Source organism: Triturus cristatus, chromosome 9, assembly GCF_964204655.1.
Source record: "Triturus cristatus chromosome 9, aTriCri1.1, whole genome shotgun sequence".
In the NCBI taxonomy this organism is placed as follows: Eukaryota; Metazoa; Chordata; class Amphibia; order Caudata; family Salamandridae; genus Triturus; species Triturus cristatus.
This window is the reverse complement of record NC_140592.1, coordinates 1,084,798,804-1,084,820,896: the sequence shown is the minus strand read 5'-3', so window position 1 is coordinate 1,084,820,896 and position 22,093 is coordinate 1,084,798,804. Positions and strand designations below refer to the sequence as shown.

At 47.8% G+C, this 22,093-nt stretch overlaps 1 protein-coding gene across 1 annotated transcript in view; it reads right to left on the bottom strand.

Annotated features, from left to right (window-relative positions):
* Positions 1-287: 287 nt before the first annotated feature.
* The window catches only part of LOC146799399 (uncharacterized), a 33,140-nt gene continuing 11,334 nt past the window's right edge, over positions 288-22,093 (bottom strand). The window contains exons 2-5 of the mRNA XM_085627872.1: positions 19,478-19,536; positions 18,461-18,544; positions 6,494-6,615; positions 288-1,280 (exon numbers count right to left, since the gene is read on the bottom strand). Coding sequence (XP_085483998.1) covers positions 453-1,280; positions 6,494-6,615; positions 18,461-18,544; positions 19,478-19,536 — 1,093 coding nt within the window. The 3' untranslated portion in view covers positions 288-452. The remainder of the gene's footprint in view (positions 1,281-6,493; positions 6,616-18,460; positions 18,545-19,477; positions 19,537-22,093) is intronic.

Here is a 22,093-nt window from a genome sequence, read left to right as displayed (position 1 = left end):
TGTGACGTGAGTTGGTCAGTATTATGTGGGATGAATCTTCTACGGTGTTGACTAGTGTTGTGTTGTTGCTGTAATGTCATCTCATGACAACTCAATGTCATCATTTTGTGTCTTTCTAGGTTCCTCCGCCCCATCAGTGTCTCGTCACAATCAAAGCTTGTGGTACATTGGAATTAGAGTTGACATTAGACATACTGTGATAAACATGGAACTGACACCAAGGCATAGGTGTGTAAATATTGTTAATTTTTGATTAGATTCTGATAGATTTGAAGTGACAGAAAAGTTATTTGTGCATAGTGAGTGTATGAGTTGTCAGTATTGGTAGCAGAGACAAATAGAGTAGTCACAACAATGATGGAATTACACAGTCCAACAAACTCCTGTCATCAACATCACAATGTGGGATTGGATGATCAACAAAGTCAATTTTCAGTGCAACACTGGTGCCATCATGGCGGGCTCAGCGAATTGGCTTTGGTTGGTGCTTTGCCAAGTGATCCTCCCGTGGTTTTTCTCAGATGTCCCCTCTTGCGTTTGGTAGGAGGGGCCTCTGCTGCAGGCTTAAACATATCTGAGGAGTCATTGTCTTGCAGCTCATCCCTCTCTGTGGCTGCAGCTGAGGAGGTGGGATTATCAGCTGGAGGGGAGTGAGCCGTCATTTGAGCAGCATGTATGTCCCTCAGAACACCCACAAGCTGGCCCATGAGATCCACAAGTTGTCCCATTCGTGTGTCCATGGACCTCTCCAGCATGCAGAGCTCACACAGTTCTTCTACAACCTGGCCCATCTGTCCCTGGTTCTGTTGGTATGCAACAAGGACTCTTGCGATGGTGGCCAGAGCTTCTGTCTCAGTGTCCTCATGTGATTGTCCCCTAGTTGCCCTCCCACCTGCCCTGCTGACACGGACCTGTGGCATTGGTTCTCTATGCACTCGCACACTGTCCCTGGCATCCTCGGCTTGTTTGGTGGTGATGGTAACCACTGAGCCAGGGACAGTGTTGCAGGAAGGCATGGTGATAGTGGAGGTGGCTGCACCACAGGTCGTTGTAGCAGGAGTCAGCATAGTTGTTGTCGCTGCTGTGTTGATAGTTGTAGTGGTGGTGGTGGGGACAATGAGGCCCTGAGAAGGAGTTTGCCCAAACAGTCCTGAGGGGCCAGGTTGTTGCTCCTCATCAGAGAAACGTAGAGAATCATCATCAGAGAGTTCACGTTCCGGGGTGGGGGCCCTGTCTTTGCTGGTCGGTGGTGTTTTTGCCAGCTGTTGCTTGTGAATCTCCTGTTGAACAGAGGTTAGATTGTCAGTTAAGTACACTCCACAACCTTGGTGACACAGTTTTGGATGTTTCAGTTGATACGCCAAACATTTTACATTGCAATCACTTGGTGTGACATGTAAATAACAACCATTTGGCATCATCTACCAACTTGGTGCATATCCAATCTGGTTCATGCTTAGGTTTTGTTGACTTTTCTGAGAATCTGTTTCAGATATGCCAAAACATCCTGATTTCATTATTGAAAATGTATTTTAAATCTTGTGGTTTTGTTTGTTTGACAGATTGACCATGCATGTGTTGTGTTCATATGAGACCTTCATGCTTTTAAACAATGGCACTTACACATTGCATTGGTTGCTTTGCATGATTGGGCCCTGAATTTATTTAGCATGTGACTTTCTGATTCAAAGTGTAATTTATGTGACATGTACATGTGCCTAGCTGTGTGTGCACTGGATGTGACATTTGAATCTATACAGAGTTGGCTAACAAGTGAGGCATGTGGTGGTCATATGGCTCCATTCATTTTGATAAGGATGACAGGGTGCATGCGCTATCTACCTACCTGTTAGGTGGCATAGTGGAGGGAGATGGTGCCACATGGTTCTGGGTGGGGGGAGTGTTCCATCCTGCTCAGCCGGGAGACAAGAGTGCCTGATGGGAGTTGTATTGCTGGCTGCCTGTCCTCAACCCCCCTCAACCCCCCTCACTGGTGAGAAGGATACCTCACTGTGAGGTGGGGCAAAGCAAGGTAATAGGTTACACATGGCTCTGGGTTGGGGGAGTGTTCCATTCTGTTCAGGGGTGATGCAAGAGAGCATGAGATGGCTACCTAACTGTCAGGTGAAGCAGAGCAATGAAATGGCTGCCATGTGGCTCTGGGATGGGGGAGTGTTCCATCCTGTTCAGGGGTGATGCAAGAGAGCATGAGATGGCTACCTACCTGAAAGGTGAAGCAAAGCAATGAAATGGCTGCCACATGGTTCTGCGATGGGGGAGTGTTCCATCCTGTTCAGGGGTGATGCAAGAGAGTATGAGATGGCTACCTACCTGAAAGGTGAAACAGAGCAATGAAATGGCTTACACATGGCTCTGGGTTGGGTGGGTGTTCCATTCTGTTCAGTTGTATGACAAAGGAGCCTGGTGGGAGTTGTATTGCTGGCTTCCTGTACACATACCCTCATGAAAATATTGCTAGCTACCTTTGAGGTGGATCAGAAAAAGGAAATGGTAGATATGTGAGACATGGGTTGGAAATAGTGTGTTGTACATAAAAGCATTTAGGTGTAGAAAGTGTAGCTTTTTAATTGTGCAAGACAGTACATGGCAGTGTGATGGGATACATGTGTTGGTACTTATCAGCCTCCACTCCCCCATCTATTCCTGTGAGAGTCTCCGGATACAGTATGGCAAGCACCTTCTCTTCCCATTCAGTGAATGTTAGTGGTGGAATGAGAGTGCCACCGCCGGTCCTCTGAGCTGCCTCATGGTTCCTGTTGGCATGGTTTTTCACCATGGTCTTGAGGTCATGTCACCTCTTATTGAGGTCATGCAGTTTTCACAGGGTGGTCCGTACTGGATTGACTTTGTTGACTATCCGTTCCCACATTTGATTTTTTCTGACTAGTGGGGTCTGTTGGACCATGATTCCAAACAAATGTAGTTCTATTATTATTATCTCGCCTAACATCAATAACAACTCATTGTCTGTGAATCTTGGGATTTTTTTCTGTAACATGGTGTGTGATGTGCAAATAAGTGACAAGTACAGGTAGGAAGGTGGTGGTGGAAATGTGTGAGGTGTGTGTTTGAAGTGTTGGTGTGGGTGGTTGTGATGGGGTGATGAGTGATGATTTGCCTCTCCTTTCAGCTGTGGTCTATGGCCCTTCACTGCTGGAGTTGCGCAAAGGATGATGATCAAGGATGGGGTTGGTTTTACACTCAGCTATGTGAGTGTGTCAAAATGAGATATGCCTGTCACGTGAGTTTTCCGTGTTCACCTGGGATTTCATTGGTGTTCAATACCTTGGGGGTGTATCATTGGGGTGTGTCAGATGTGTTTGAGGGCAGTGGAGGGAACAGGTACACTTGGAGGCCTTGTTGTGTAGTTGTATGTGACCGCCATTCAGCTTTATGTGATACTGCAGCAGTCGTAACGCAATGATCGGTCCGCCTGCTTAGCCATCTCATCATAATTTCACTCGCGGTCATTGCATGAGGATCGGGCTTTTTAGTGCTTTCCGCATCATTTACGTCTGCAGTGGTTGGATTGACAGTTTTTCCGTATGTGGAGGATGACATATTGTGAAATCTGACCGCCGCGGTCGGATTTTACATTCATCGCATTGTAATGTCACAGCCGGTTTTGCCGCGGAACGTGCAGGCATTTTGTTTCCAGAAACACAGTGGTCAGAGGGCTTTTCCATTTGTCATTGTAATGAACCCCTAAGATAAGTTTGCATACCTAAAGTTATTGAAAACTTGTTTTAATGTAAATAAGTATGTGCCTTCAATAGTAGATAGACTGGGCTGTCCTGCTTTTTGTGTGTAAGCGCTAAAGCTCAGTGTTCATCTGGTCATGCAGAGGACTAATTCTCTGGACATTTGATTAATGTGTTCATGGACCTTAAGAACTGATGATCCTTTTTGTCTTTAAATAGCCTCAAATTAAAGCCACTACCATCATAATTCTGTATTTAGGGGACCCGTTCCTTGATAGCTCAACAAATGTTTTTTCTACATGCGCCTCATCTCAGTTAGATATTCAAGTATTTCACAAATCCATTTGGCCCAAGTGCAGACAAATATTTATTCAGATGAATTCATTGGACATCAACCAGTATCATTTCACGGGTTAGCCAGATGTAAAAAGGCTGCCACACCTGCACCTTTTCACATTTAAGCATCTCACATCTAATTCATAGATATATGATACAGAGTTCAAGCAATATGCCTATGACGGGGCTGTCTAAGAATCCGTTTTTTTTTACACATTTCTCTACTTGACAAAAGTATCAAATAAAAAAACATTTTACTTGATTTAATATATGCTCTCTACTGTCTTATTCGTCCAATGTCCCAAATATTATGATTGTGTATTTCAGTTGTAAAATTGCTGTTATTATCTTACCCACTTTGCCAACATGGTTGTATCGTAAAACAATTTACCAAAATATGTAGATCTTCTGCAGCCCCTACCCCACTATTTTATTTTTCAACAGCTTTGAAGGAGTCCAAATGCTACTCAGATTCAACAGGCAGATTCAACCGTGGCATATAGAGTGTCCAACGATATATGCCATGAATTTTTTAGGCCCTTTGAAGGCAAAGTATTCAACCCACACGGTATAATGTCATCTGGTTTCTTTCTCCTGATCCAGAAGCTTCCAATACCATAGAGAAAGTTCTTTTTACGTGGTGTCATACTTTGTAGATCTATTTCGAATTGTCTGTTTCCTTCCATGACCAATCTTTTGGTTTAATGCCCATGATAAATTGATGATATTTATATCTTGATGAGGGGGAGTCGTTTTCTCCCTCAGACAATCCTAGGAGATGAGGTTATCCTCCTCCACCAATTGCCCACACGTATTGATTCCTGTTTGGCTGCTGCTTGTAAGCGTACCTTCTTAAAATATTTTGTTGCCCCAAGCATTTACAAAAAAGAGAAGTTACTTTCTTACTTTCTGTCCCCATTACTTGGAAGAGATACCCACAAGCTGACTGGTCCGGTATAAATAGCAGCATTCTGCAGTTTGTAAATCAGAATGCCCAGCAAAATTGTTGAAAATCAGGAATTTTTAAATCATCTTTTGGCAATCTCCTATTCAATATCCTGATCCCCTTAGATGCCCATATACAGCTATTGATTTTTCCTAGTAGTTTCCCCATTATCTTCTTCTTGAAGCTCAGAGAGATTCTATTGAATAAGAAAGTAAACATGGGTAAGAATTACATTTTAACCAGATTTACCCAGCCTTATATCATCATATATCAATAATGAGAGATTCTACACTTCTTCGGCAACTTGTTGGAGTCCAACATGACTCTGTTAAAATATATTTTCAATATCCTATCCAAATAGTACACCACCTTTATTCCCAACAAGCTCAATTGTTTTTGTTATTGCTTTTCCTCCAAGGTTAAATTCCAAATCATAATTTCAGTATTAGATTCATTCGCGACACAACCAGATAGCTGCCCAAAAGTGTGTAATAATTGCTCTATACAGCTCTGCTGCATACACTATCAGGATACTGCATATAAAAGCATTTCTTTTTAAACCCATTGCGAGAAAAAGGCGTAATATTTTTTTTTATTAAAGTTGTCAGACAAGCAGTTCAATAATTAATATACAGGTCGAATAATAGAGGAGATAGTGGGCAATCCTTTATAGTTCCTCCCATTAAATGGAATTGTGCAGTCAAATTTCCATTGATTAAGACCCTTGCACTTATGCAGTAGTATAACAATTGTACAGTTCTACAAAACTGGTCTCGTAACCCAAAATAAGTCAGTATTTCCAATTAACTCAATTGAATGCTTTTGTTGAGTCAAGTGTTTAAATCCCTATTGGTGCCTTATGCGCTGCAGCCATATACCACTCCTAGGAGAATGTGTTTTAGTTCGTGCCAGCCCCACCAGTGTCCTTTACATCGGACAGCCCCAGCCTTCTTGTGCTTCTTTGGGCTACAGGATTGCCTATTCCCGCTACTGTGACCACATTTGTGATCATGAGCACTTGTCAGCACCCTGCCTGGTCTGGACATTGTAATTGTTCTAATGCAGATAACTGGTGTGACATGCCGTGCTGTGATCTCCAACTTCACTTTTGTTGGACTGTAAAGCAACAAGAATTGTGTGCCACGTCTAGCTCAACAAAATACAGATTATTTCTTCTCTTTGCATCAGACAGCCATGCCAGTGAATGCTTCATTATTGTTTGGTGTTTGAATATTCTTGGATGACAATTGACCAGTGTATTGTTTACTTCCTTCATATTGTGTGGATACTGGAGGCTGTCAACTGTTGACAATGTCTATATTCAGTTTTGCTTTCGACGTGTGCATAAACATCTCTGTAGCACTTTGGATAGCATCGTTTTCTTTGCGTCACATAGTGGTTTTACTGGACTGAAATTGTGAATATTCACCCAGTTGGTTGGGCATCTAACGTTATTGAACAACTGGTTACAAACAGTCATGGGTCTTACTTTAGAGCTGAGGTGCTGCTGCGTCTGTGTGTTGATGGCCATGGGTACTTTGTGGTGGCGTTTTTCTGCGCAGCGAAGTGACATTTGCTGCTGGAGCTCCTCTCTCCAGTGCGGTGGAAGTCCTAATGATGACGTAAACAAGGAAGCGTCAATTGATTCTGGGATGTGGAGTTCAAGCATGTTCCACAACAAGCCCGATTTCTTTGGGAAATTGACGAAGGATATGACGCAGGCGAAACAAGTCCCACCGCCTAAAAAAGAAGACTTAATGTGTGGTTGGAGGCCATTTTGAAAGAAGAAAATCGACCAGGGAAGCCACGGAAGCTGCCGGCTGCCAGGTCAAAAGACTCACCATTGTGTTTAAACTTGAGCGTGAGCCGTATGATCTGGAGGGTACTATCAACAGCATCTCCTTGCTCTCGGGTTGTCGTTTTTCGTTGTGAGCTGCACGCAACCTTGTGGTTGAGCCACTCCACGTTTTGCAGCATTTTGTTGATGTTTGCGTCTTTGTTTCTGATGCCGTTGCCAGTGAGGAGCAACCCGCTTTATGCTCTTCATAAGTCAGTTTTAAATGAAGAACTATATCAAAGCATCTTTGGGTAAGCCATGCATTCTTCCTTTTTGTCAATTCGTTTTGCTGCCAACCGGCAAGTTTGTGCAATCCCGAACTTTGCAAGTACTGTTCTAAGTGCCTCGGTATACTGTTAAGCAACGAGGATTGTTTCGAGCTTGGTGTCATTTACATTCTGCTGCTTCAGCTCGTTGGTCTGACAGAAACTCAGTTTTCCGAAAAAAGAGACTCTGCAGCAACATTGAGGTGTTTGCCACACTTCGTGTTTTACTCTGTGTTCACCTCTCTCAAGAATTAACGTTATTAGGATTTTGTGTTAGTCATTGCTCACAGGTGTCTTGCTGGCTCTGGATTTTTTACACTTGTTTAAAAAACAATATAAGAGACAAAGTAAAAGAGAGTGTTTGATTTAGTGTTCTTTTACCCAATGTTGTCGTGAAGACCCTACGTGACCACCGAATGGGGCACACATAGAGTTGAAACGTCGACGATCATTCAAGGCCCAGACCAACCAAGACTCCACACATAACGAAAGGACACTATCAGTGGAAAGAGTCATTGGTGTTAATGTACCTTCTGGCCTATCCCTCATCTGTATATAAAAACTTAACCTCCTTGTATATATTGTACACCTGTTGAGCACTGAGCATCTATGTCACACTGTTAGACCTGGCGATTTCTGGTTGGCTAAGGCTTGCGCCAAAGCCAGGCAGAGACCACCACTCTAGTCAGGGCAAGGAAGTTACACGCCAAAGATAACCCCTGCTCACCCCCTTGGTAGCTTGGCACGAGCAGTCAGGCTTATCTCTGAGGCGATGTGTAAAGCGTTTGCGCGCGCACCCAGCAACAACACCCAAGGCCCACCACAAAGGAAACTCCACACAAGGTATTCTATAAAAATAACCTTTGTATTATACACAACACATTAGATAAAAACACACACTTTACAAGGTGCCAACAGGCACGGGCAGAATTTACAAGGGATTATGTACAAGACAGGGCCACCTGGACCACTGTCAGGAATTAGCACTTTTTAGATATTTAGCACACAAAATATATAAAATCACTGTAGCACAAAAATAATCTGTATAGCACACAACCAGTACTTACTGGTATCGGGGAAGTACCACCTACGTAACCCTAACTACTTTAGGAGACTGTCACGCAGGGAACTAGAACCTCACTAGCACCACCTGTACTAGGAGAAAGCAACAACCACCTACGTATCACAATACCTGTAGGGGTAATAGGACGTTACACATGATGCATCACATTCAGAGGTGTAGAGCAATGGCACATGACGCATCAAAACACATTCAGAGGTGCAAGGAAGGAACACACATGATGCATAAAACATTCAGAGGTGTAAAAGCAATGGCACATGATGCATCAACACACATTCAGAGGTGCAAGTAGGAACAATTGCGCAAGACTCCACATGAGCCACCACCTGTGGCAGTCCCTGGGCCAACTGGCCTGGAAGGGGCTAGGACGCCCTGCGTTAGTCAAGCTGCGCCAGCTGCACAGACTAAAACAAGAATGGTCCCCCACCTAAACGTGGCAGCTGCCCACTAAGTGCTGGGCAGCTGGAAAACGAACTTCAGGCACTCTGCATGCCTCTGGAGCCCTCTCTGGGCTCTGTTCATTAACAATGTGCCCTCAAGAGCCTTCGTGGCTCAGCACAACGTTGGAGCCTCACTGGGCTCGAGAAGCAACAATGCCCCACACGTTGGAGTCCCTCTGGACTCTGCGCCACTCGAAATGCCCCCTAGAGCCTCACGGGGCTCTAAACCAATAGTGGCACCGTCGTTGGAGCCTTACTGGGCTCGAGAAGCAACACTCCGCACGTTGGAGCGTCTAGCGCTCTAGCTACTTATGCCCCTTCTGGAGCCTCACGGGGCTCGACACACTGCCCCCGCACCCCCTCAGCACAGGCGCAGAGTCCCCCCAGCCCTTTGTACTCACCGGGCTGCTCTAGGGACTCCCGCGTCGGCTTTTCTCTCTCCGCTCTGGGGGGTGAAGGCTCCGAGGCTTCTCTTCAACGCGGAGGGGCAGGCACCGACAAGGTGCCTCGCGCCCCCTCCGTACCAGGTCCTGCCGCACTTCTCTCTTGGGTCCAGCGCGGGGTAGGCTCCCGCCTGGATCTTTGCTGCACAGGAGCGCGGGGTAGGCTCCCGTCCGCCTCCTGATTTCAAGTCGAGGCTTCCGTCCCGCGGCACGCCCCCAGGCTTGCCTGACTTCCGGTCACGAACCGGGCTGCAGCGGTGATCTCGGTGATTAGAGGGGTGGGCTCCCTCCGTAAATGCAATCCTCGGCGGGGTAGGCACCCGCCACAATCATAAGCAAATAAGCGGGGTGGACACCCGCAAGCTGAATCAAAGCGCTTCACAGCGCTACAAGGTGAGCCAGCGCTCGCAGCGCTACCAAGGATCCTAAAAGCGCTCCCAGGCTCTGAGAGACAGCCAGTCCAGGAAAACAGCGCGCCCAGCGCTATAAAGTCCAGAAAGCGCTCCCAGGCGCTACAAGCAGTGTTCAGCAACAAAAAAGGTCCTTCAGAGAGCAGGGGGCAAAGGCTGGGCCCAGAGCCAGCTCACAGGGCCCTCCAGCAGGGAGGCAGTCCCCAGTGGCGGTCTCTCCTGGCGCCCAGCAGCAGCAGGCCCCCCCTCAAGTGGATCCTGGAAGAGAACACAGGTAAGGGGACACAGCCCCTTTTTATACAGTACAAGGCTTGGTCTAAGGTGCAGGGAAGGGGCGAACCAGTTCCAACAGGTTCCTGAGCACTTTGTTTTGCTCAGCCCCTCTCCCTATTCACTGGCAGGGCTAGGGTCATTAGACGCACCACAGGGGCCGGCGCCAGCATTGTGTGGGGGAAGCCCTGTCCTATTCAGGACCCAGGTACACTCCTCCCCAGCCATCAACATGCTAACTCCCCATTCACCACTGGGTGACTCCTCCTGACTCTGGGGAATTCCCTAGTCCGTCACCTGACCTCACCAGCCAATCGCCAGACAAGCCACACATTTCAGACTGCACACTGAAGTGCCCACTTCTAGAAGTGGCACTTCCACACCAGGTACATGCACGCCGCACACATCAACGCGCAGCATTCACTCCCACGAGTCCGCACATACCAAACACGGGCCTGCACACCCCACGCATCAGGAACTACCGGGACACATACATTCCCCCATGCATTCCTATGGGAGGGCAGGCCAACCTCACAACACGCACGCACTTTACCCTGAGACACAGCGGTAAAGTGCGCAGAAACCAAAATCCATTACACCAAGTCACAATATTAAGCAAAAAGTCTCGGGGGTGAACCTGCCAGAAGGGCCAAGTCCAACACGACCCCCTTCCAGCCAAAACTCAGGGTAGACCAATCACCACCGTGATGGTCTTCCCTGCTTGGGGCGATAAAACACGGACGCAGGCCCGCAACGGCAGGGACACTCTCCGGTTTTACGCCACTCTGAACTCACAGGGTTTCCTCTGAAAAAACTCGGCGGACCAACTGGGCTACCCCCCTGGTACTCCTCAGCTGTCCGTGGCCAGGACCAGGCCCTAGACCACCTAGGCGCCACTGGTCCTTGCCTAACCACAGAGTGGGGGGTAGTAACCCCTGGCACATAGTGACCATTTTCCACTCTACCCCTCATCAGGGCAGTTCTAAACTGCCACTGATCCTCCAGCCTAGGGTCCGTACCCTCAGACTGACCAAAAGTCACGGGTGAGGCTCTCCTCCCCCTACCTCTTCTCCTAGGGTTCCGCCCTCTCTTCCTCTGAGAGGCGACCCCGTAACATAACTCACCAACCAGCTCAGGACCCCTCCCTGAGAACTGGTCTCCCAACCTAGGGTTTAACCCCTCAGGTTGCACCGGGGTCAGAGGTGGGCTCTCCCCCCCTCTGCACCCCCTTCCAGAGTCCTGCTCCCTACCAACTGGGGCGGTCCCTCTGGAAGAAGAACCGGTCAGGACACTGGTTACAGTAGTCAGACCCTTCAGGTCAGGCTGCTCCTGAACCTGGCCTTCCAACCTCCGGTCTAAAACCTTCGGTGGAATAATTGCCTGGCACTCCAGGACTTCGGGGGATTTACACACCATCCCCCCGAGAGGAACATATGCCTCGTATGTTGCATGACCGTCTGCCTGGCGCAGATCTCCCGTCCCCTGTCCACCTGACAGTGCGCGAAGATCCCCCAGGCCAGACGTGTAGTCGCCATGGTCACTTCTAGGAGACTCAGCCCTCCCGGCTGGTCTCTGACCCACTGGCTCCTCCACCGGGGAACACAGCCCCATGCCACTCCTCTCGCTGGACTTCTGTACCCTCCCTACTGGAGCGGTACTGCCAGACACTAGAACCACAGGAGCCCTGTTTACAGGCGCTCCCGGTCCTCTACTCACTAGGTGATCCTCCTCAAATGGGCTAACAGGACAGCCTAGGTCCCCAACTTGGTGTTCCCTCATGAAACCACCCAAGTCCTGAGGCAGGGTTTCGTACGTCTGGGGACCCTCAGTCACCCACTTACTCCCGCTCCACTGAGCCAGGCCGTAAGCCCCTACACCCTCCTCGCTATACTGGGACCTAGCTGGGCTACACGGAGCCTCTTCCACCACGCTGGGCTGGAAGATCCCTGAACCACTACTTTTGGAGTCACACCCTAATGACTCTAGCGAACCTTGGGCCCTTTCCCAACGGTCTGCTTCCTCTGCAAGGTCCCCTGGACTAGCAAACCCATACTCCAACAGGTGTTGGCGCAGCTCGGGACAACAACTCCTGAGCATCTGCTCTTTGACAACCAGACCATACATGGTGGAATAACTGGGTTTCGGGTTAAGACTCGCCCAATCGTCCAGTGCCTCCTCACATTCACCCAAAAACTCGTCCCAAGTCTGGTGAGGCAGCTTCTTCCTGCCCCTGAACTTCAACCTACATTCCTCCTCCCGGGAACTAGGTACCATACTGGGGGAACTGGGAATGGGACTCTCTGCACTGGTCTCTCTATTGCTGCCACCACTGGACTCAACCCTCCCTGGGGAGCCCAGAAAACTAAGACTGCGCGCAGGCGATAATCTACTCTCCAGCACTGATTTCTCCCTGGCGAAGGCCCTCTCAGCCTCCGCCATCCTCTCCTGCGCTAAGACCCTCTCGGTCTCCAGCTTTTTCTCTGCCATAGTCAGCTGCGCCATCCCCCAGGCATGCTCTAACCTGAGTTTCTCCATGGCCAGCTGATGCTCCCTCTCTTCCCTCCTATCTACCCACTCCTCTGGGGACAGGGAAAGGGATGGGGTGCTGCTCCTGACACTGGACCCAGCAAGGGACTCCCTATCTATGGGGTCTTCACTCTCTACTGGCGTCCCTGTCAGGTAACCCTCCTCCTCTTCAGATTCCTCAGGGCTCCCCTCAGACCCACCACCCTCTCGGCGTGCGGCCCGAGCCCTATCTTCCTCGCCGCGCTCTCGCTCCCACTCCTCCTTTTGCCAAAGGATCAGGTTGTCCCTCAGTTTGGACTGGGTATCTGACTCACCCACCTCTATGTCCCTCTCCTCACAGAACCTTACCAGCTCCAACCTACTGTACCTAAACAGACTACAGAAGTTAAAAGCAGGCTCCATTTTGGCGGACGTTCCTGAGAAGAGTTCAACACAAGGAACCTGGGGGTTGGAGCTACACAGGAGTACACAATTCACAAAAGGTTTCAGTGAGCTCTCTATCCTGGAGAACTCACACTCACTGTCTAATGCCACACACACCATCCACACCCAACCCTCCCCTCGGACTGGTAAGGCAGTTTCTACCACCCCTGATCCCTCAACCTGACCACCACGTGACACAGGTACCAAACTCTGGGCGCAGGGCGGGGGACAAATGTACTGGACACAATTACACAATGATACCTTCAGGAGAAGAAATAAAGGAACTTCAAAACAATAATCCCTAAAATGTGATTTATCTAATGCAGAGTTTTGTGGTGTAGCCAGTCGCTGCTGCGGTACAGCGCAAACGCAAGTCCAAATCCCACCGCTGATCACCAATGTTAGACCTGGCGATTTCTGGTTGGCTAAGGCTTGCGCCAAAGCCAGGCAGAGACCACCACTCTAGTCAGGGCAAGGAAGTTACACGCCAAAGATAACCCCTGCTCACCCCCTTGGTAGCTTGGCACGAGCAGTCAGGCTTATCTCTGAGGCGATGTGTAAAGCGTTTGCGCGCGCACCCAGCAACAACACCCAAGGCCCACCACAAAGGAAACTCCACACAAGGTATTCTATAAAAATAACCTTTGTATTATACACAACACATTAGATAAAAACACACACTTTACAAGGTGCCAACAGGCACGGGCAGAATTTACAAGGGATTATGTACAAGACAGGGCCACCTGGACCACTGTCAGGAATTAGCACTTTTTAGATATTTAGCACACAAAATATATAAAATCACTGTAGCACAAAAATAATCTGTATAGCACACAACCAGTACTTACTGGTATCGGGGAAGTACCACCTACGTAACCCTAACTACTTTAGGAGACTGTCACGCAGGGAACTAGAACCTCACAAGCACCACCTGTACTAGGAGAAAGCAACAACCACCTACGTATCACAATACCTGTAGGGGTAATAGGACGTTACACATGATGCATCACATTCAGAGGTGTAGAGCAATGGCACATGACGCATCAAAACACATTCAGAGGTGCAAGGAAGGAACACACATGATGCATAAAACATTCAGAGGTGTAAAAGCAATGGCACATGATGCATCAACACACATTCAGAGGTGCAAGTAGGAACAATTGCGCAAGACTCCACATGAGCCACCACCTGTGGCAGTCCCTGGGCCAACTGGCCTGGAAGGGGCTAGGACGCCCTGCGTTAGTCAAGCTGCGCCAGCTGCACAGACTAAAACAAGAATGGTCCCCCACCTAAACGTGGCAGCTGCCCACTAAGTGCTGGGCAGCTGGAAAACGAACTTCAGGCACTCTGCGTGCCTCTGGAGCCCTCTCTGGGCTCTGTTCATTAACAATGTGCCCTCAAGAGCCTTCGTGGCTCAGCACAACGTTGGAGCCTCACTGGGCTCGAGAAGCAACAATGCCCCACACGTTGGAGTCCCTCTGGACTCTGCGCCACTCGAAATGCCCCCTAGAGCCTCACGGGGCTCTAAACCAATAGTGGCACCGTCGTTGGAGCCTTACTGGGCTCGAGAAGCAACACTCCGCACGTTGGAGCATCTAGCGCTCTAGCTACTTATGCCCCTTCTGGAGCCTCACGGGGCTCGACACACTGCCCCCGCACCCCCTCAGCACAGGCGCGGAGTCCCCCCAGCCCTTTGTACTCACCGGGCTGCTCTAGGGACTCCCGCGTCGGCTTTTCTCTCTCCGCTCTGGGGGGGGAAGGCTCCGAGGCTTCTCTTCAACGCGGAGGGGCAGGCACCGACAATGTGCCTCGCGCCCCCTCCGTACCAGGTCCTGCCGCACTTCTCTCTCGGGTCCAGCGCGGGGTAGGCTCCCGCCTGGATCTTCGCTGCACAGGAGCGCGGAGTAGGCTCCCGTCCGCCTCCTGATTTCAAGTCGAGGCTTCCGTCCCGCGGCACGCCCCCAGGCTTGCCTGACTTCCGGTCACGAACCGGGCTGCAGCGGTGATCTCGGTGATTAGAGGGGTGGGCTCCCTCCGTAAATGCAATCCTCGGCGGGGTAGGCACCCGCCACAATCATAAGCAAATAAGCGGGGTGGACACCCGCAAGCTGAATCAAAGCGCTTCACAGCGCTACAAGGTGAGCCAGCGCTCGCAGCGCTACCAAGGATCCTAAAAGCGCTCCCAGGCTCTGAGAGACAGCCAGTCCAGGAAAACAGCGCGCCCAGCGCTATAAAGTCCAGAAAGCGCTCCCAGGCGCTACAAGCAGTGTTCAGCAACAAAAAAGGTCCTTCAGAGAGCAGGGGGCAAAGGCTGGGCCCAGAGCCAGCTCACAGGGCCCTCCAGCAGGGAGGCAGTCCCCAGTGGCGGTCTCTCCTGGCGCCCAGCAGCAGCAGGCCCCCCCTCAAGTGGATCCTGGAAGAGAACACAGGTAAGGGGACACAGCCCCTTTTTATACAGTACAAGGCTTGGTCTAAGGTGCAGGGAAGGGGCGAACCAATTCCAACAGGTTCCTGAGCACTTTGTTTTGCTCAGCCCCTCTCCCTATTCACTGGCAGGGCTAGGGTCATTAGACGCACCACAGGGGCCGGCGCCAGCATTGTGTGGGGGAAGCCCTGTCCTATTCAGGACCCAGGTACACTCCTCCCCAGCCATCAACATGCTAACTCCGCATTCACCACTGGGTGACTCCTCCTGACTCTGGGGAATTCCCTAGTCCGTCACCTGACCTCACCAGCCAATCGCCAGACAAGCCACACATTTCAGACTGCACACTGAAGTGCCCACTTCTAGAAGTGGCACTTCCACACCAGGTACATGCACGCCGCACACATCAACGCGCAGCATTCACTCCCACGAGTCCGCACATACCAAACACGGGTCTGCACACCCCACGCATCAGGAACTACCGGGACACATACATTCCCCCATGCATTCCTATGGGAGGGCAGGCCAACCTCACAACACGCACGCACTTTACCCTGAGACACAGCGGTAAAGTGCGCAGAAACCAAAATCCATTACACCAAGTCACAATATTAAGCAAAAAGTCTCGGGGGTGAACCTGCCAGAAGGGCCAAGTCCAACACACACGATCACCCCATGCCTATGTAAATATCGAATTAATGTTGACAGCCACCCATTACTGTGATTATCTATGAATGAATTAATTCTGATAAACAGGACACAGTATAAAGCATCTCAATTTCTGTTTCTAATTCTTCAAGAAAAAATTGTTTTACTTCACAGGCGTTTGTGAAAAGGTTGCTTCCCAAATCTAATGCGTGCATCCAGAGCACAACTAAGTAATGTACTTTCTACCTGACAGAACCACTTTTTGTTTATGTACTCATACCCAGGTTCTGAGGGACACAGGGTTACTCCATTATTGTTTAAGCTCAACATCTACGTAGGCATGCCCCGGACCTTGTATTAATCCAGGAAATACAGTTTTGCAGGAATCACTATGAAGCCCTTGATAGACTTGGAAATAAAGTTGTGGTGCATGTGGGTTATATCACTGACTCACAGGGGTGGGAATCCTATGTAAGCAATCTTTACCACTCAGTCAGTCAAGAATAGCTTTATTCGGTTAAAAGTTTTAAAATCATCAAAGCATCAAACGATATTTCATGTTGCAATTAGTTACAGTTACAATAGTCTATTATGTCCACTAATACAATACCAATTAAACGCAATTAACAACATTTCATGAATAATAAATGATACAATATGATTGGCACATAATCACGATAAAAAGTATATCATCCAAATGATTCTGCAGTTTTTACGGATCCCATAAAACCAAAACTAATTCATTAATCCACATTCTCCAACTATTAAAACAGTACTAAAAATATGGGGAGGTTACTAAAAGGACTGCGCCCTATTTCTACACCTGATAGCCCCTGTGATGTAGCTGGCTACCCCGAAACATACCAGTGGTGACCCTAGCATTTGCAGATAAACCAGTGAGGGCCTCACTTGCTCAAAATCACGGTTTTTAAAAATAGGAAAGATAAATTTCTTACGCTGCAAAGCGTAAAATTTGCGAAAGAAAACCAAATGCAACGTGTTTTGTTCTGAGGTGTTATCACAAGGACAGGACCCCAGGGTTCCCTCTTTGAAAAAACCCTTAGGGTAAGCCAAAAGCCAGGGAAGCATGCCATGCTTGAACCTTATTAACAAAAACAGATGGAATGGTTTGTTTATATAGGTCAGGTATGGCTGAATCTCTCTACCTATACTTAGCATGACAAACCTCCTGACTGCCGGCTTTCCCAGTTCCCCTCCTTCCCTCAGTAACATTGCTCTACTTAAGAACAGAGTCTTAAAGGCCTTTATTTCTATTTTACTCAGCGCGCTTGGGTTATCAAACAATTCGAGGTAGCCGAGTGACTCCAAGTTAGTTTTGATATATCGAAACCATGGAATAGACATGGCTTTGTCAAGAGACAAACAGTCTTGGATAATAAGTTGCTTTAGGTTCGGAGGATGCTGTGCCCAAACTCTCAACCAACCTTATAATGGAGCCACAGAAATTTGATCAATAAGATAACCTACCCCCAGGTCTTCATGAATATTAAAAATAGGAGCAGATGAGGGGAGTGACAGCAATTTCCGGAAAAAGGCATTTTCTACTGATCGGATCTCTGTCGAAGCCTTATAACCCCATACCTCGCTGCCATATAGGGCCATGGGAACACACTTAGCACTATATATCTTCATAAGAGCGGGTAGGGGTTTACAGCCCAAACGTTTTGCGAAGCCCAACAGCGCTCCTGTTGCCCTAGCAAGAATATTCTTTTTCTGGGCGCATTGCATGACCCAAGTTCTCCTGTCATCAAAGACAATCCCCAAGTATGGGAAGGTCTGCACTTTTGTGAGCTCCTGCCCATTGCAGTAGAATTTAGCCTTTTTCACCCCCCCACAACCAATTGACATGGAATGTGATTTTTTAAAATTTATTAATAAGTCTAAAGAGACCATAAAATCATTAAATCCATTTAAAAGGGCTTGTAGGCCTCTCGCGGTTCTTGCCAGCAAAACCGCGTCGTCAGCATACAGTAAAGCGGGAATCAATTTTGAGCCGGCTCTGGGAATATCCTTGCTGGTCGAAATTAAAGCCTCACCCAGATTATTGATGTAAAGCGAGAAAAGCAGGGGAGCAAGAATGCACCCCTGTCTTACCCCTCGCTTTACCTGCCAAGCTTCTGACAGACTCCCGTCATCACTGTCGTGGACGACTGCGGTGGTGTCCTCGTGAATAAGCGCCAGGAAGGATATCAACACCGGGTCAAGCCCCAATATCACTAGGGAGGCCCATAGTTTTTGACGATTTACAAGGTCGAAAGCAGTGGACAAATCCATAAATGCTAGGTGTAAGTCCCCCTGCTTAGCGACCGTGTACTTCCCAATGATAAGATGTAAATTGAGGCATTGACCCACAGTGCCCTTTCCTTGTTTAAACCCATATTGTAAATCAGAAATTATGGATTTATCTTCCAACCAATTTGTTAATCTAACGAGAACTACTTTACCCATTATCTTCATGGCAGAATCCAAGAGAGAGATAGGCTGATAACATGCCGGATCTTCTCTTGAGCCTTTTTTGAATAATGGTACTATAACTGCTTTGCCCCATGACCTAGGAGCACCTGCCTTTGATACTGCATTAAAAACAGAAGTTAAAAGCTTTGCCCAGTACCTTGAATCTGCCCTATAAAGGTCCGCGGGGACACCGTCCGGACCTGGTGCTTTACCTTTTGCCATTGACTCAATGGCCTCCTGGACTTCGTCATCCTTAAAATGAATTTTTGAGGCCTGATTAATATCCCCGTAGTTTACTGGGTTAAATTGAAGAATTTCAGAATAAAGACCACTAAATTGGGCCTCCCATTTATCTGGTGGGATAAGACAGTCTCTATTTGTGTTCTCCAGCTCGTCAAAAAGTGGACTATTAATCACCCTCCAGAATTGAATGCTGTTTTTTAAAACACTTACTTCTGATAATTCATCCCATGCCATATTTCTTAACTGAATTTTCCTTGCCTTTATTACTTTTTTATAGGACCTTCTTGCATCCACAATTTTACTTGCGTCTTTTCCACTTTCTTTTAATGCCGACAGGAGTGCAGAATGAGCACTAGAGCAGGCATGAGCAAACCAATTTTTAAATTTCTTAGGCCTTGGTCTCCCGTGGTGGGTTAAATTGCCCACTACCTGTTTTGAAATTCTCTCGAAAGCACCAAGGATTTCCACTGGTTGCGACTCTATTGACAAACATATACTTAAATCCACGATATTACTATTGTACAAATTCTCGAGGAAATCGGCCGGGGTGATAACATCCCATCTCAAACGTCTTCCCTGATTTATAGAAACTAAGTTTAAGTTAGAAATCGTAGGCAGAGAATTAACCCTCGTCAAAGCCTTAATATTAATTTCCATAGTGAGAGGATTGTGATCACTTAAAGCGTTTTGAGTGACACAAAAGGTACCTATAAGGTCCTTCAAAAGACAAGAAACAAAAATATAATCAATCGTGCTGTAATGGCCCTGTCCAGTGAACGTAGGGACAGGAGACAAAGAATCTTGTACAGGAGCAAATAAATGAAGGGCAGATACAATACTCTCTAGGTACATCCCACCCTTAGAGTGTTCAAAGTGAGTTACCTCTTGAGGGCAGAGATCATAATTAATATTTTCAAAACAATTGAGATGACATACATGAATATTAAAATCGCCAAAAAGTAAAAGAGAATAAGGTGTAACATTACTTGCATCAAACTCGTCCAAGAATGTAAACAGTGCTTTTAGGTGCTCCAGTTCATCAGACCTAGTAAATGAGTTATAAAAATTCACCACTAATAATGACGGCAAATTGGCACCTTCAAGTTTAACCGCCAATATATTTGGAGAACTAGTCGCTAACAGTTCTATACTATACAGTAACTTGAGGCTAAATAATAACAAAAGACCCCCCCCGAGATCTCCCCGTAGAGGAAGGCACAGCGTTTTTATTAAAGGACTGATACCCATCCAAATAATAGGGGTCTTTAGTCTCCCACGGCAATTATATGGTGGGTAGAAAGAAAAGCCTTCCAATTTATATCGCCTCTTTTAGTTCGCAGACCGTCAATATTCCATGACAAAGTCATAATTTTATTTGTTATTGGGGTTACCCCCCCTGCCCCATCTCTTGTGGCACGAAATTCACCGGATTCAATGAACGAAGTTGAAAATCACCAACCTCACTATTTGCAGGAACCGTGACAATCACGTTACCAGTTATGATAGGAGGTACTATTTCACTCCCGTCCACTTGGGCCACCTCGGAGGTTATCTGACTAGTTCCTTCATCATAAGCTGCCTTTAGGGGTAAAATTCTATCACCAAAGCCATTAAGGTGAATATTGTCTTTCACAGCCAACACCGACCCAGAGTCTTTAGAAAAAAACAATCTAGGTTCATTATTATGGGCCTGAACATTAACAGCACTGAGTCAGTCATTGACATCTAAAGTGCTAAGGACCTCATATCTGTTACTAAGAGCCAATGTACTACTCGCAGGGACGAAGTGAGAGATGTACCCACTGTTTCCAGTGGACCCCAAAATGTGAGGTGGATAAAAACAAAACAACGGGAGAACATTAACATAGTCCTTATGTAATCTGATCGACCCTGCCTGTCTTAAGATGTTGACTACTAAATCGGGAGAGCTAAAGCTCACTACAACACAGTCACCCTTCAACGACTTGTTGGTCTTCCCCACCCATGGAACCCTTCTTACCATTTTAAAACTTTCAAAGAGGTGGCTCCCCAGTACTGTCTTACCAGCCAAGAAGTGGAGGGCTTTATTTTTTAAGGAAGACCAATGCTCTTCCCTACCATCACTAGTTTTTGGAACATTTGACAAAATTACAGTATACGGGCTGGCCTCCGGCGGCAAATGCAAAGGTCGTTCCCTTGATGGATGCTCAGCAAGAGAACTTAATCTCCCTATCGTGCCCCTAAGCCTCGAGCTAACACCACCATTGGTTCCTAAGGCAGCTGGAGGAGGATTAATGGGACCTACAGCAGGGGTCGTCATAGACTCAACTAGCTCAGAAACTCTAGTTGCTACTACACTTAAAGGGTGCATCTCGGGTGGGTTTTGCCTTGGCATTGATACATCCTGGCCCGCTATGTGACGTTCGATGAGAGCGAGTCTGTCGTCAATCTTATTAAGTCTGTCCATAACTGGCAGTATAATCGCTCTCAATGGCTCATCCATAAGCTTTAATAGTTCGGTCGTCTTAACTCACGTAGTAACTATTCCCCCCTGATCAGTACTCTCGAAACACCCATGACTCTTGTCAACCGTGGCCTGGGCGGCCACAGTACTTTCCTGACAATCCAACCCATAAACGGAATCTATGTTCCTGGGTTGTTTAGCTTGTTGCCGACTTCCTTTAGGGGCTTTATTAGCTTTTCTTTTCCCCTTGACTATTTTTGTAGCAGCGACAGGAAGGGCATGTAGCTGCCTAGTACGTGTAACTGGCGGTGAAGAAAGAAGACTAGAGGTATTCACAGAGACGGGAGGAATAACAGGGCTGGACTCTGACACAGACCCAATGGGAAAATGACATACAGCCTGTAAGACACCTAAACCTAAAATAGGATCACCAGATTGTTTCACAAAATTAGGCTGGTATAATGGCTCCAAAGATAACCTCCTTTCCACCATTTCAATTTCCCTGGAAACAACGGTTTCGGCTTTTTTAAAAAAAGCGTCTAATGTCCCCGTACCCCCCATTGCAGAGCACTTGCTGTTACTTTTCGCCATGGAAAGAAATTAACAGGAGCAATAATCGAGACTTACTATGTGACAACTGGCGAGAAGACGGGAACCCTCAAGGTACAAAACACCTCCAAATCACACTGATACTAAATAAGCTTATAGGTGAGAAAGAAGGACAAGGCCAACCGCTTCAGCCCCTTACGGTTACAGGCGTGGCATTAAGCACCTCCTGGGCACCTAACGTGCAACACCAACAAAGACCTATCTCAATAAGTCCTGGGAAGCACAGTCCTCGCTGGTCGGAAGATAGTCAATGGCACCAATCTGAGTGTCTTCCCTCGGGCAATAAGGGGGGTGGCCTAGCCCAGCCTCTGTCTGCCCCTGATGGCCACAGACGGCCCGCCTTTTGCCCGGGCTTAGCCCTGCGCTGCCCGCGCGCAGCCCGCGACGCGGAGGAAGCCTCGTTCTTTTAAGCGTCTCCGGGCGCGAACACAGCATCAAATTGGGCGCAATGCGGCCTGGGAGCTGTAGTCTCCCCCTGTCAAGGCCGCGATGGAATGAGGCGGCGTCAGGGGAGACCCACAGCGTCAGGGCCCCAGGATCGGCGAAGTGA